The following is a 17140-nucleotide window of genomic DNA, read 5'->3' on the forward strand; positions in this document are numbered from 1 at the left end:
AGAATAGAGCAAGGCGCACTGAATCGTGAAAACTAATGAATCGTGCTTTACACCCTTATGCAACAACTAGGCTATATGAGATATGACCTATTTACTAAAATGGAATTGAAACCACCATTAATTGCACAGATGCTTTAAACTTCTTTGAGAGTTTGAATTCGCGAATGGTACAGAGGAAATTAATATGATAGCAAGGCGTTATGAAAGATGCTGTACAGAAACTGAGACAAAATTCAAAAAGATTTTAAAACAATATAATTATCATTAAAATGCAACTGGAACATATATATATATATTGACAGTAAATGCACAAAGCAGTAGAATTCTTTTTTAGATTAGAATTATTGTAGAGATAGTGCTATTTGTTATACTGAATAATAAAATAGGATTGTAGTTGATTTTTGTTTTTATTTTACAAAAAAAATTAACATGCATTCAATATCACATATACAAACATAAATAAAACATGAATAAATTATTTTATTAACTTAATTTTTTATACAGGTTTCTTACAAGAATGGCCACATCCATTTCCACAACACTTCTGTCTGCCTTCACAATCGAAATCTGAAAAGCATAATTCCATACAAGAGTCCAAAAAATCTGGTCCTAAAACGTCTGGAGGAATTGGTGGACATCGGCCAGGTTTCTCTAAAAATAAAAACACAAATACAGACGTTTTTATTAGTAAATTACTAGCATTCTCTACATTAAAAATTGCTTCCAAAACGAATCAATGTTGTTGAATACTACGCACAAATGTAACTTAACAATCTGAAGCTTACAGTATACAAGCTTAATTATGCATTACAAATCAAGAGTACTGCATACGGAATATGGCATAAAATTGCTTCAAGATAATATCAGATCGCAGGACCGCTTTTCTGGTTGAGCACGTTAGGCACGTGCCTCGGGCGCCAAAGATTTAGGGGCGCAAAATTGGAGGGCGAAAAAAGAAAACAATTAAAATATGCTGGTGCAGAAAACGTCGTTTCCGTTCCTGGTTGAGCTTCCTGATTACAAACAAACTGGACCTTGGCGGCTAATGTAAATGCGATACGTATAATTTTGTTTTGTTAATTGAAAATATATTAATATCACTTGATAAATAAGAATACTTAAGGACTGTTGTCTGAAGATAACTGGGAGGTGAAAACAAACTATTAACTGTACTAATATTCGGAAAACTACGTGTTTTGTATTCTGCTATTAGCAGACAAAAGCCGAGAATGTGGATATGATTCCTTGTGCACTTTTTAATCATAACAATTTACGAGAAACCTATAAGTGCAATCTTCGTCCATTTGAAACTACTAGCTTGTCACTCAATATGATAAACTAAACATCAACATGATAAATGAATAAAAAAAGAAAGAAAATAACAATTATAAAATACTTTTGATGAGTTCATGTATTATTTAAAGCGCGCTCAATAAATTTCAATCTCCTGTATATGCATGGGAATATCTTGTCATGTGATTACCCTGCCAAGACTGGCAAGCTAATAACTGAAGGAGGAGGGTGCTCTAGAAATAGTAGAGGGGCGTAACAATTTGATGTGCCTAGGGCACCGGGGAGATTAAAATCGGTCCTGTCAGATCGCATATACTACACATGACAACGTATAAAATTGCAAAACTTGGAAAGACGATATGTTGCAGGTAACTGGTGAAAATTTGGAGTGATTTTGGACAATGCATGGATATACTGTATTTGTGGAAATATAATAATCGCGGGTTTATGGTTGTTACTGCCATAGACTCTAACAACAAACTTACGCTGCACAGAGTGAACGAAAATACTAAAATCAATGCAGTTACAGTCCGGAAGAACATTTTGGAGTCATTACACCACCATGATATTCCATTCCTATATAGGGTTGCCATATTTCAAAGTTGAAAATCTGGGACGCTACTAAATTACGAAAAATCTTTGAAATGCTTAAAATGAAAGGAAGTGTTACCTACTAACTAACTTTCTTCCATTAGATAGTGTTGCTCAAGTATTAAAGTAATCACATTTTAAGTCAATTTTAGTCATTTTTAGTAGACCTTCTCCCCCCTAGTTAAGCAAACGTAAGCAGATGATTTACCACCACCCCCCCTGGTAAGCAAATATTTCTCAGGATCTCTTATGTTTCGTGGCTTTCAGAATCTGTTTTAACTCATTCAATTTATGATGTTTCCTTTCACACGTTTTGTGTGTTAGTGTTGTATCATCTTTTTAGAACGGTTAATTCATTGGCAATGTGTTTTGGCAGGGTTTGTTATCTTCAAAGAACTTCTCTCATTTAATCTTTATTCCTGTTATTTTTAACAAACTAGCAACTCAATAACTCGCATTATGCTTACGTCATCATGACCTCTTTTTCAACTTTTGGATTGCCATACTCAGTAGTTGAAGGGAATAATTATATACCTAATCCTGTGAAAAACTCAAACTATATAATATTACCTTCCTTTCTTCTTGGCTGAAATCCGGGACATCTAAGAGACCCGAGAAATATTTTCGGGACGTCGGGACGCAGATCTCGATTCCGTGACTGTCCCGGATTTTCCGGGACGAATGGCAACCCTATTTCTATATGGCAGCAACACATCTCGCGTTGTCTTTCACCAGGACAAGGTGTTCAGCCACACGGAAAATTTAACAACAGAAATGGAACACACGCCGTTACGTTGTGCTACAACACAGACTTCCGCAGTGGAAACTGATGTAGGGTTTGCTCATCGAGCATAACTAATGATATTACGGGATTTATTATGCTAGTAAAAGTGTCAAATTCATAACCATAAATCTGAAACGACCTTCTATACAAAGGGTTGAGAGTCAAAGTTAACTATCCCCACCTAGAACTAAAAATATAATTATATTCTCTTAATACTTGCAAAGAAATGCAATCGTAAAAGTAAACATACACTATGTGATCAAAAGCATCCGGACACCTGGCTGAAAATGACTTACAAGTTCGAGGCGCCCTCCATTAATACTGGTGGAATTCAATATGGTGTTGGCCCACCCTTAGCCTTGATGACAGCTTCCACTCTCACAGCCATACTTTCAATCAGGCGCTGGAAGGTTTCTTGGGGACTGGCAGCCCATTCTTCACGGAGTGCTGAACTGAGGAGAGGTATCGATGTAGGTCGGTGAGGCCTGGCACGAAGTCGGAGTTCCAAAAAATCCCAAAGGTGTTCTATAGGATTCAAGTCAGGACTCTGTGCAGGCCAATCCATTATAGGGATGTTATGGTCGTGTAGCTACTCCGCCGCAGGTCGTGCAGTATGAACAGGTACTCGATCGTGTTGAAAGATGCAATCGCCATCCCCAAATTGCTCTTCAACAGTGGGAAGCAAGAAGATGCTTAAAACATTAATGTAGGCCTGCGCTGTGAGAGTGCCACGCAAAACATGAAGGGGTGCAATCTCCCTCCAAGAAAAACACGACCACACCATAACACCACCACCTCCGAATTTTACTGTTGGCACTACACACGCTGACAGATGACGTTCACCGGGCATTCGCCATACCCACACCCTGCCATCGGATCGCCACATTGTGTACCGTAATTTGTCACTCCACACAACGTTTTTCCACTGTTCAATCGTCCCATGTTTACGCTCCTTACACCAAGCGAGGCGTCGTTTGGCATTTACCTGCGTGATGTGTGGCTTATGAGCAGACGCTCGACCATGAAATCCAAGTTTTCTCACCTCACGCCTAACTGTCATAGTACTTGGAGTGGATCCTGAACCAGTTTGAATTCCTGTGTGATGGTGTGGATGGATGGATGCCTAAAACACTTTACGACCCTCTTCAACTGTCGGCGGTCTCTGTCAGTCAACAGACGAGAATGACCTGCACGCTTTTGTGCTGTACGTGTCCTTTCACTTTTCCACTTCACTACCACATCAGACACAGTGGACCTAGGGATGTTTAGGAGTGTGGAAATCTCGCGTACAGACTTCTGACACAAGTGACACCCAATCACCTGACCACGTTTGAAGTCCATGAATTCCGCCGAACGCCCCATTCTGCTTTCTCACGATGTCTAATGACTACTGAGGTCACTGATAATGAGTACCTGGCAGTAGGTGGCAGCACAATGCACCTAATATGAAAATCGTATGTTTTTGGGAGTGTTCGGATACTTTTGATTACATAGTGTATTTAATTTGATTTCCAATTTAGCACCCCTTTCAGCAGGAAGGCTATATGAGACGTGAATCTACGAAACCTACGAAAAACTGAGAAATTTCGATACGTTGATTTGGGTCTGGACCACACAGTTTTGTTTCTACTGGTGTAACCATATCGTATTGCGTTCCCATAAAGAATGCAACGTTTGAATGTCCGCCGTTTGTGTTCTAGTAAGTTGGCACCCCTGAACGTTACACGATTTTGATTGGTTGTCTTTGTAGTTAGTAGTCACGGAACGCCGAACAGCCCATGATGTTCACCTGTTTTCTGTACAGGTAGGAATGAAGCGTTTTACGACGGAACGGCGTGTTTTTCACAGTGAAAACTTAATACAAATGTGGTGAATGTTTTGCAGAGACTGTTCGCAAACTTCGTGGAATTTCTGGTGAATGTAACGCACGGAATGAATCGACTGTGATGACATTGATTGGTAAATGAGATTCCCCCTTAGGTTGTGAAAGGTTGCAGTGATATATATTTAAATACCCACTTCGTGATATATTTAATATTTCTATTAGAACAAACACTTTCCCAGATAAGTGGAAAGAAAGTTTAGTCTGTCCATTACCAAAATCTGGAAACAAGAGAGAAATAGAAATTTTCAGGCCAATTGCTATTCTGTCGCCTTTTGCAAAAATTCTTGAAAGTATATTATATGCGCGAATTTTAAGTCGTGTAAAACCTGTTCTTTCAAATTATCGACACGGCTTATTACGTAATAGGTCTACTTCGACAAACTTATCAATTTTAACAAATTTTATAGTAACAGAATTAGATAAAGGCGGTCAAGTAAATGTCGTTTATACTGATTTTAGCAAGGCATTTGACGTCGTTGATTATGATGTCTTGCTACTAAAAGTAGCATCTCTGAATTTTTCGAAACAAGCAATGGAGTATCTTTTATCATACTTGCATAACCGAAAACAATATGTTTCACATAAAGGATTTGTTACTGAAAAATTTAGTACTTTATCAGGAGTCCCTCAAGGATCTAATCTACGTCCTCTGTTGTTTCTTCTTGTTATTAATGATATTCCTCTGTGTATTAAAACTTCTCAAGTTCTTCTTTTTGCCGACGATCTCAAATTGTACTCCAAAGTAAGTTCAATTGATGACTGCGTGAAATTTCAACAGGATCTAGAGAGAGTTCAAATATGGTGTGATAAGAATAAGTTAGTCCTGAATGTGTCCAAATGTAAATCTGTACCTTTCACGAGGAAATAAAATCCAATTAACTTTACCTATACAGTAAATGGCACTTCCTTGTCTACCCCGAATACTATCAAAGATCTAGGAGTTATATTCGATAGCAAATTAACCTTTACTCAACACATTGACGCGATAACGAGTAGTGCATATAGAAACCTAGGTTTAATTTATAGGATAGGACAGGATTTCTACAAAGTATCAACATTCATTAGGTTATATTTTTCGTATTTGAGGTCAAAATTAGAATGCTGTTGTACTGTTTGGACACCAAATATCACTAAATACAGTGATGCAATAGAAAATATACAATTTAAATTCTTAAAAATGCTTGCATACAAGAAAACCGGTTTCTACCCAAAGTATGTCCCCTGTGAAGACTTACTAAAGAATTTTAATTTTCAAACATTAAAAAAAAATGTTTTTTGATTTGTTGTTCTTACATGAATTATTAAACGGTAAAGTTGATTGTTCAGAATTAGTTTCAGAAGTGTTATTACGTCGAAATATTTGCCCACGAATAGGAAAATTTTTGTCCACGAGTTTTCACGTCGAAAATGGCCTGAAACAAAGAGATGCGTTGTCGCCATTATTATTTAACTTCGTTCTGGAATACGCTATAAGGAAAATCAAAGATAGCAACCAGGGTCTAGAGTTGAACGGTATTCACCAGGTTATGGCATATGCTGATGATGTAAATTTAATAGGGGATGATAGGAGAACAATAGAAAGAAATGCAGAGATCTTATTAAACGCTTGCAGGGACATGGGTTTAGAAGTAAATGCAGAGAAAACTAAATACATGGAAGTGCGTCGGGACCGGAATACAGCAAATTATGGATGCGTTAAAATATTAAATAATACTTTTGATAAAGTGGATAGTTTCAAATATCTAGGATCAATATTAACAGATTAAAATCATATTCACGGAGAAATTAAATGTCGACTAAAAGCAGGGAATTCGTGTTACTATTCGGCTCAAAATCTCTTGTCGTCGCGAATTCTGTCGAGGAATTTGAAACTTAAACTATACAAAACGATAATCATGCCTGTTATTCTGTATGGTTGCGAAACATGGTCGCTTACTCTGAGGGAAGAACATAGACTGAAAGTATTCGAGAACATAGTCCTGAGACGAATATTCGGACCCAAGAGGAACGGGAATGGGGAATGGCGGAAACTTCAAAACGAGGAACTACATAATTTATATGGTTTATCCAACATTGTTAGGGTCGTCAAGTCTAGAAGGCTTAGGTGGGCGGGTCATGTAGCTAGAATGGAAGAAAGTAGAAACGCTTTCAAAGTCTTGACTGGAAGACCAATCGGAAAACGACCATTAGGAAGACCAAGGCGCAGATGGGAGGACAATATTAAGATGGATCTCGCAGAGATTGGAATACAAAGTAGAAACTGGATGCAGTTAGCTAAGGATAGAAGTCAGTGGAGAGCTTTTGTGAACGCGGCATTGAACCTCCGGGTTCCATAGGCCATAGAGTTAGTTAGTTAGTTAGTGTTATTACGTGTCCCAACAGGTAAGACTAGAACAGCAAATACGGGGACATTTTACTGTAGAAAAGCAAGAACTAACATATTACATAAGTCTCTTTTGTGGAGAATGTGTGCTTCATATAACGAAATGATTAGAGTTCATGTAGTAGATGTGTTAAGTATGTCAGAAAACAAGTTTAAAAGAATTGTCAGGCAATAAATTTATGTATACGTAATTAGACGACGTATATTTGTGTACGTATATAATGTATGTATAATAGTGTATGTTAATAATTAAATTATGTATACGACACTGTAACTGGGTATTAAGCCTGTTGTGTTGTCCTTATGAAATAAATAAATGAATAAATTTGAGAAAACCTGTTTGGTTTTGGATATTAAGCTCTCAGAGCATGCTTGTGTTAATCGTTCTGCGGAAAATATCGCCATCGTGAGTGATAATGTTGCTGTAAATCGGATGAAACCTGTTCGCCAACATTCACAACAATTGAATATTTTCAGACCCAGCATGCGATGAATTCTGAAAAGATAACAGTTGAAGATCGTGCAATGTTCAGTGCTGCCAACTTTCTAGAATAGAAATGGCGGGCATTTCAAAAGTTTCGTTCATTATGGGACACCCTATATTTTGAATTAAACTAGATAAATCATTTGGTACTTTACCTATTACATAAAAAGGGTACTTACTTCCAATCTCGGTCACAGTCTCGGGATATTGACATGTTCTCCCGCAACCGTTGCTGCAACATTTCTGCCTCCCAGGGCAGTCTAAGTCATCGGTACATTCATTTCTACAAGACCCGCTTCCTCCTGATATACGACGGCAGATTCCAGGCTTTGATTTTTCCACTATAAAATAAAAATAATAAAGGAAATGAAAAAACTGCTCTTAAAATATAATAAAAGCGCTAGAAAGAAGATAATAATAACACAGCGTTTGAAAGCAGAAAACAATTTGTTACTGTGATTTTTAAAAAAAGTGAAGTCCTGCCATGCCTAATACAAAATTATTTTTATGATAGTTATATGAGTTATTAATTAACATGTTCGGCTTAGCACAATTTCATAAATTATTTTCTGCTTTCAAACTCTTAGTTATTATTATTAAGAGCTTTTATTCTTTTTCTCTTTTGCCTTTTTGTACCCTATTTTGAAATCGGTTCATAATTGTTAAAAAAAGTTTTCAGTTTTTATTTGTTTTTTTATTTATAAAGTCTTTTTTTAATATACAAATTCTTTATTTTTTGCTTTTTAGTATCTGTTTTTGAAGTCAGTTATTTTCCATCTATTTTTTTTATTTTTACATTACCCAGTAGTTTACTTAGATACCTAAACTAAAAGTAAGACAAACTCCTTATAAAATAGGTCTTTCTACGAAACATACTTGATATCAAATTCCTATATTTCTTAATTATAGGCAACAGCCTTCCTTGAAAATAGCTAATTAAATTAGTGAAAGCCACAACAAAATATCACGTATAGTCTAAAATGTAGTTATCCTTTTGCTCATGAGATAGGGTTAGTGTCTCAAATAGCAAGGTTTATCAGTCGCAGCGGGTATGGCCTAACATCATTTAACAACTAATACGGTAGTTGAGGCTAGTGGATGTGCAAAATGTTGGAATTTTTAAAATCAGACTAAGATGTTGCGTCGCGAAGATGAGTGAATTTACCACAAAACTGCGCTACATTTTACAATTTTATTTCGGTAAAGATGTAAATTGTTTAAAGGAGCTATCGTCAACTCATTGTTACTATGACGTAATACAGTAGGGCACCGATAATCCGAACGTAAAAAATCTGATGCGGTCCTTAGAAGCTAGTGACAGTACACTAATTCAATTTTCTTTGTGTGAAGTCAGTGTTTTTACAAAAGCTCATTAATATGTAATTGTTTGTCATACATATTTTTATTTTTATTTACCCTTAGGCCCATACAAGTTAAGTTTTAAGTGTGAGTTACAAGAACGGTGTAATTTAGTGTACGAGCAGGTTCTTCAGAAACATTATATGTAAGTAGTCTTACGTACCGTATTATGATTACTGTATGCACTGTGTAACCACTGTATCGATAAAAGAGTATACCGTACAATATATTTGAGCCTAAATGACATTTTCGTGGTTATTTTCGAAACTCCGAATAATTTGAAAATACGAAATACCTATGGTCACAATTTGTTCGGATTTTCGACTTCTCACTGTATACTCCTTCTTCCTATCTGGAGATAAATAAGCCTGGATTTGTTTCATTACAAACTATTGAAATAAATTAGTGTTCTTCAGTGATTAATTTTCTTTTTGTCAGTAACTACATAGAAATGTTCATATAATTCTTGAGTACTTTTGAAGCATATGTTATTTCTTATTTTACTAATTTTTTCGTTTATGTTTAATATTGAAATGCCTAAATATCCGCAGAGTACTGACAACAAATCTATAGACAGTCACGATTGACCATTGTTAGAACGCTTATATCTGGTACTAAGAATGGGAGATTTGACCCAAGACCATATGAGTTCATAGCGGACGACATTGAGAGAGAGAGAGAGAGCAAGAGAGAGAGAGAGCAAGAGAGAGAGAGAGAGAGAGAGAGAGATTAAAAAAGGGATACATTCACATATGCAAGGTTAGAATTTAGGGCCGTCATTTCAGACTTCGCTTGGAGGGGGCAAGATCACCACCGACATATGACTTTCACATTTTGTACTAGTATATTAGTAGGCAATCTATGAAACTATATGTAATCCTCAAACTCTGGGGGGGGGGGGAAATTGCCCCCTCCTGCCCCTCTCTAAATGACGCCCCTGTTAGAATTGGAGAAACAAATGATCGACAAACATCCACATTCTAAGAAAAATTGTGATTTTGTGAAGAATCAAATTTTCTCAGTCAAATATATTGTAGAAGGTTAGGAAATGAAAATGTTTGTTTGTTTTCATTCCATAATTATTCCTTATATGCTAAAGGAGACGGATATTCAATAAAAATTAATTATTGTGAAATTTTGTAATATCCGTCTTGAATCGAACCCGGTATCACATGCACCAAAGATACACGTGTTGGCCGCAAAACTAGCAAGAAGAGCTTATAGAAGATCGAGACTAACGCAAAAATAAGATTTTCCATAGATTACTATGTTAGTTTTAGATCCTTCCAACTCCTATACCCTTTTATCAGCTTTCGTATTTTTACCAACCTAACAAGGAAAGGACACGAACCTGTCAACGCGACTTCCTAATCAAATCTAGTCCATTCGATAAACATAACAAAGATATGTTCATGCACAAAAAATTAGGTGCCATGGACAATGGAGTAAGACCCTGGGGCCCATTGACCCTGTTAGTATAAAGAAAATCTAGACTCGCAGTGAAACAGCTATTCCATCAACACTGTTTATTGGAAAGTCATGGTTTATAGTTCATTCTTTTCAGCATGAAACAAGCTTGCCAGGGGTTCTATCGGTATCGGGGTTGATAACGTACATAAACAGGGAAAATTGAGAGAATGTCGGGGAAATTCCTTCCAGAAATCCCTCCCATCAACTTTGGACACCTCTGGAACAGGCCCGTGTAGAAACACACAATCCAAATGTATCTCCAAAAATACTATAGGGAATAAGAAATGTGTGTACCAAGTTTTGTATTGCTAGACAGAATAGATATGAGCGGAAATCGTGTATTTGTATACAAGCTTTTCATTCATATATTCCGTGTATTTCGCTTTACATGTATTCCATGCACTTTTCTACCATGCACCTTTCACATTGGTTTTTCGACACGTTACAACGCCTGTTTGAGTATTTATAATAAATAAACATTTCTAATAAAAGTAAGAATATTCTGTATATTTCTAATTGTTATACTTCGTAAGATTTAGCATTTTTGAGATATGCGAGAACATGGTCTCCGCAAGCTGAGAGTTTTTTTTTTTTTAACTCCTCATTCTCCAAATATTAAAATCTTTCTCTCCCTGCGCAATCATGTGATCCTTCAAAAAGAGTTCATCTTAATTCGACAACTACCGGCGTCATGCTCATAGTTTCGACTCAGAAACTTAATCACAATTTTTCTCAGATTATGGATGTTGTCTGATCACTTATTAAGCCTGCATGTGTGAACGTAGCCCTGTTTGTCCCCATATCTGAATACAGAGTAGCCCAAAAGTACGTATACAGTCCCGTACTGATCAGCTCATTGCTTTTTATATCATATCATTTCTTGTTGTTATCCATCAGGTAGACTTAGTTTCTTTATTATTTATTCTTAATGCTTTTTTTTTTTTTTTACTTGTATCTTAAGCTCGGAACAGCCGAAGCAAATAAACCTATAAGGTAGAATGTCATACTTGATCAATGCAGGGATGTATACCTACTTTTGGGCCACCCTGTATCTCTCCCTCCTCTCTCTCTCTCTCTCTCTCTCTCTCTCTCTCAATGTCGCCCATTATGACAAACGTCCGACTCTTAAAAGAAGATGTAAGCCTGTACCAATGCTTATCATGACTTCCTATATGTTTGCTTTTAGTAGGCTGCGGATACTAAGTACTTCAAACAGGGAAAACAGACACAAAGGTCAGTAAAACAGTTGATTTCATCCTAGAAATTTCTATGTTCAAGATGTTTTCCCCAGTAGGTGATTAATCACAGAAAGAGTGGACGATATTCTGGCGAAAGTTGAACAAGACCGCCATGTAAACAGTCATGACATCGCCAGTGACCTAAACATCCATTAACAGTGTTCAATCATTCGGATCGGAGAAAGCGGGTTGAAAAGGGTTCTTACCCCCGGTTATATACAACCCACCTTACTTTTTTTGAATTCCTGGTTGCAGTGTATTTTAGGATAGTTTTTTTCTCAGGCGTTGGATTTTTTTTTTTTTAAATTAATGAATGCATTATTAGATTTTAATTTTGTTAGAATAGCTTATTCGATTAGTGAAAACCGCATGGAAATACGACCAACAATTATCGAGATAATGGCAAACATACGTACATACACGCAAACATACACACATACACATCAAACTAAGAACCTTCTTTTTTTCTGAAGTTGGTTAAAAATATGATTAATTCTGATGTGTTTATTGAATTTTATTTAATAATACAAGTACTGTTCCACTGGAGTAGTCGGCCTACTGTACACTAATTAAAAGTTGTAATAGCTTACGTTTATTATTATTATTATTATTATTATTATTATTATTATTATTATTATTATTATTATTATTATTATTATTATTATTATTATTATTATTATTATTATTGAATTTGCCTATCAACCATTCCAACTTCATATTATATTTATGGAACTATTCCAGGACTACGTTATACAGGTAACCGATAGTGTAGGCAGACATTTACTTGCACGACAATTTATTATTAGGATCTACGTGACTCATAGATTAAGACGTTAATCATTTACTATTAGGACTACATTCAAATTTGAAGACTTTTGCCCTGTGGAGGAATGAAGAATACTCTCCATTCCTTGTAACTGTTAAATGACAATGCATTAAAACTCCTCGTATCTTTCTATCATTGAAGATCCTGATTGGTCGGTAATGGATCAATCGCACGATTACAAACAAAGCAACAAAATACACATACATTCTTCCCGACCCGTATGGTACTTGCAGGAAATATACAGAAAAAAATATATATCATATTTAACCTAGATATTACCGCATTTATGGGTATTGCGAATCTTTTTCATACGATAGCAGTCACAAGTTTGATCGTATCAAGATGATACACGACATGAGCATTGGCTAGGTAGAGTACTTGGTTTCATTTCTTGGTTAGTCGTATCCGTCATTTTGATTCAAATTGCGGTCGTTTGAAAATATAAAATACCCGTAACTTCCTTAAGCTAGACGGAAAATAGAAAAGTGTTTCTTAATCTTCATAAGGATCTCTATAACTTTCCTTTCGATCGTTTCTTTATATACTCCATCTTATTTCTAAATGGCGGTCGTTTTAAAATTGAAAACAACCGCAACTTCTTTGCTTTGGATCGTTGACAAAAATGTGTTTTAAGAAAAAGTAGAAATTGTAAGAAAATAGTCGATGCGAGGCCAACGTGCACTGAGAAAAAAATGTATGTGGCGTACATAAAATCGTATGTTACATTTGAAAATCCTGTAATTTTTGGACTTTACGTACAGCAAACGTATAACTGCAAACGCATATTTTATAATACTTTCTGTATAACTGTTCCATCTGTACGTACTTTCTGTATGAAACAATATAGGCGGTCAGGATGTCACATGCAAATGGACGTATATAACATATAGCTGACGAAGGTAACATACATATATGTATGTAATACAAGGAAGACTATTAGATATCAGACATTCTGCAACAGCATGATGTAACATCTAAGGGCAGTGCCTATGTAGCGTACGGATAACGCATGCTCCGTACTGATTTCTGCAGTAAGCAAGAGGATTCTGTATATTTGTACGATATACCGCTGTCCGGAGAACGGATTTTTCTCAGTGTGGGAGACTGGAGCGAAGGCAAAGTCTGGGTACACATTGCGACTACAAACACATCATAAAATTGGAGAATGAGAAAAGTGTGAGACTAGTTAATTTCGTAACTTACCGGAAATTATGTTTAAAGTTCACTATAGACGAATTTTCACTAAAATCGACCTCACAAACTACCTCCTTTACTATAGTAATGATCAATTTACAGTATAATGCAGACCAGAACAAAATCAGAACCACAGAACCACACTTGCAAACATTATTCATATTCCTTGTCCACTTTTCTGACGCCTTTGTTAGCTGAATTTGCTTATGTTGTATGTAGAATCGTTCTTCCTCTCTCCTCTCCTGCTTATTCTTTTCTGTCTAAGTTAGTTATAGGGTCTGAGCTACGCCCTTATCTCTCAGAAAGGCCTTACTAGCCGAAAAGTTAAAGACAAAATATGCTAAGTTAAAAGTTATATTTCGATTCAGATGTATTATAATGGCTAAGTACGTACATTCTTCCTGTTACGTTTAGTGTTAAAAAGGAAAAGAAAGCCATACCTTTCATTTATTTTCTTGAAACAGATGAAACGTAGACTCGAGCCGCCATTGGGTTATCACAACTTTGCTGTATATTAAAGTTAAGAATGGCTAAAACCGGTTTTTATAAAAAAAAATACGGAAACCGGTTTGTAGAAAAGAACCGACATTTGGGTTTTCTACAATACCGGTCCGTTTTCATTGAAGCAAATATTTGAAAGAAAGTTGAAATCAATTTGATAGAAAACCAAGGTTGTTGGATAGAAAACAGCCTTTCAGAAAAAGCTTCAAATTTTTTTTAAACTTTCCTAAAATCGGTTTCAGTATTTTTCTAAAACCGAAAAAAGAAAAAGAACTGATTTGTGCTCATCACTAATTTAAAATATAGGTAGTAAGAAAATCTTTTCTATGATATAATTGTGCAATGAATATTCTATAATTGGTTATATGAGAAAGAATAATATGAACAGAAATACATACCTGTTCCTGTTTTACATACTGCGATAGGACAGCATCTTCTTGGTCTTAAGATACATAAAAATGGCTGTCTATGTATGCAGGTGGTTCCTGGAGGACATTCAGTGATTGAACACGGATTACGACAGCGCTCTGATAAAAAGAATGATAAATATATAAACTACAGTACAATGTTGCGCATTAATTAATGAAAATCATTTGCAATTAATCAATCAATTGGAAGTAATTGCTGTGGAAATAAATTGGAACTGAATTAATTAATTTTAAATTATATTTAATGACAATTCAATGATTGAATTTAATTGCAATTACTTTCCACACGAATCAATTTCAATTGACTGATTAATTGCAATTTATTCCCATTGATTAATGATCAATTGGAATTAATAATTGACCTTTATTTATGTTAATTTTTTAGTTGATACTAGCAATTAAACTTCATATTAGTTGGGTTAATTGTTAATTCGGTAAAAATTTGCCCAACACTGCACAGTCATCAACTTAGAATTTTCTATGCCACCGTTAGAACACAAACAACAATATATGCTAACTGTTAGGTAAAAGAGAGCTCCCTCATGGTTAAGCAGTTATCGTACCCACTTTTACCGTGGGAGACCCAGCTTCAATTAATGGTGGAAGCTCATGTGGTTCGGATCTCACATTGAGACGTAGATCCACGTCTCATATAGCCTCGCTGTTGAAAGGACACGCTAAACTGAAAATGAAATGTTAGTTAAATGATTACCTTTTGCATATACGAGGTGTGTTCAAAAATATTGAATCTGGCAAAACTACATTTATTGATTTGCAACTCCGAAACACTAATCCCCTTCAAAGTAGTCTCCTTGGTAATGCACACACACTTTTCTCAGCGCTCCCTCCATTGTTGGAAACATTTCTGGAACGCAGTTTTAGGAATGGTGAGCAACTGTACCGTTGCGTTCCGCATGATGTCTTCTTTTGACTCAAATCGGGTCCCCTTTAGTGGCATTTTCAGCTTCGGAAATAACCAAAAGTCACATGGATCCATGTCGGGTGAGTAGGGAGTCCGACGACACACAGAATTGATGAAAGCCTGAATCGAATTTCGCGGACACTCTCCTCATCCCCAAATTCTTGTTTAAAATTGAATGTACAGATCCGATTGACTGGTTTCCGCTTGAGTATCACCAAGACTTCGGCAAAATTTGTTGCAATATCGTCGCTCAAGTTTTTCTGTCATTTTACCAAAAAAAAAAAAACTGAAATTCGACGACCGTTCACTACACGTCTTTACTCGTTGGCCGACTGCAAGCGACTGACGCCTTTTGTGGGCGTGAAAAAGATTCAAGACTGCGCATGAGTGTCCCCTCTACATCTACACTGAAGAAAGTCTGCCGTACGTCATTGGTTTACGCGGGGAAAAAAATAAGGTTCGATATTTTTTGAACACACCTCGTACAATACATAAACAAATAAACAATATTTCTTTTTTGGCAAGATAAAAACTCAATTTGTAAAATGAATTGAAATGAAATCTTTCAATTCAACGTGTCACGTTAATGACCTCTTGGCTAAGGGGGACGATGATTGAAGCAAATGAATTGTGATGCAACCATTGGTGAAATGAAAAAAATTGGGAGCAAATGGGATTGTCCCGGGAGAACCCACAGACAAGATGCTGTGTACCACAAGCTTACTTGCCCTGGGATCGAACCAGTTGGGATGCGCACGAGACAAGATTTGTGCCTGTCTTGTCTCGAAAATGTGCTGTAAAAGTGATGTCTCGACTCGAAAAATATATATTCCTCTATTGGAAGAGCCGTGTCTCGACTCGAATTTTGTCAGGAAAATCCTGTCTCGTGCGCATCCCTACGAACCAGGAACCTCACACATGAGAAGTAAGAGTTCTACCACTAAGCCACTGAGTCCCCTAACTCCCAATTTGCTTTGGCAATGAACGACGTACGTTTTAGTGTTATAAAATGAGTTTCTTTTCTCGATTTTCTCAAAAACTACGCATCGTAATACGCATCCAGTCGTTTACATTGATGTCAGCTGTCGAGTGATATATGGATCAATTTTGGTCCTTATTTTAATTAAACAGAAATGAATTGGACAGTTTCTGCATAATTTCATGCAGCATTCGCTACTGTATGTATTAAACAGTTTTCAATACTACTCTTTCAAACCCGACGAATAATTTATAATCGCTCTGTGCATTAGATTACTTTTATTCTCTTAGTTTCAAGTGACGACATTTTCTTACTTATTTGTGTGACTTTCCTCACGAACCACTCTGATTATTTCAAACGAAAAAGACAAATTAAAAAAATCAAAATCAATATCCGAAATCGTATACTGTAAAAAATGGTTGTGTTAATTCAACTCAAATTTAACACAGGGCAGTGGTTCTGAAACAACTAGTGTTTTTATATATAAAAAAGAAAGAGTACAGATAAGGAATAATATAAAATCTTTACCGTACATCAATCATTTGTCTGCTAAACAAGTATAGTTATGTTAAGAATGCCAACAAATGTTAGTCGAGTTACGAAAGTTCAGGGGTCCGACCCAGTAGACCACATGTAGGTGCGCCCCTGGTGAGGGTATATAGTGGTGTTGTAGAGAACAGAGTTTGGTTCTGAGTGGGATGCAAAGAGAGCCAAGAAATCGTAGTTGGTAGTGCATGCTAAATATACTACTTTTCTGTGACAATGTTAGGGGTCGTCCACATATTACGTAACGCGGCAAAGAG

The 17140-nt window shown here is 36.2% G+C and overlaps 1 protein-coding gene across 1 annotated transcript in view; it reads right to left on the reverse strand.

Moving 5' to 3' along the window:
- Nucleotides 1-388: 388 nt before the first annotated feature.
- The window catches only part of LOC145692706 (antileukoproteinase-like), a 33024-nt gene continuing 16272 nt past the window's right edge, over nt 389-17140 (reverse strand). The window contains exons 3-5 of the mRNA XM_081768116.1: nt 14407-14535; nt 7600-7761; nt 389-651 (exon numbers count right to left, since the gene is read on the reverse strand). Coding sequence (XP_081624242.1) covers nt 497-651; nt 7600-7761; nt 14407-14535 — 446 coding nt within the window. The 3' untranslated portion in view covers nt 389-496. The remainder of the gene's footprint in view (nt 652-7599; nt 7762-14406; nt 14536-17140) is intronic.

Source organism: Thermobia domestica, chromosome 8 (assembly GCF_964235325.1).
Source record: "Thermobia domestica chromosome 8, izTheDome1.hap1.1, whole genome shotgun sequence".
NCBI lineage: Eukaryota > Metazoa > Arthropoda > Insecta > Zygentoma > Lepismatidae > Thermobia > Thermobia domestica.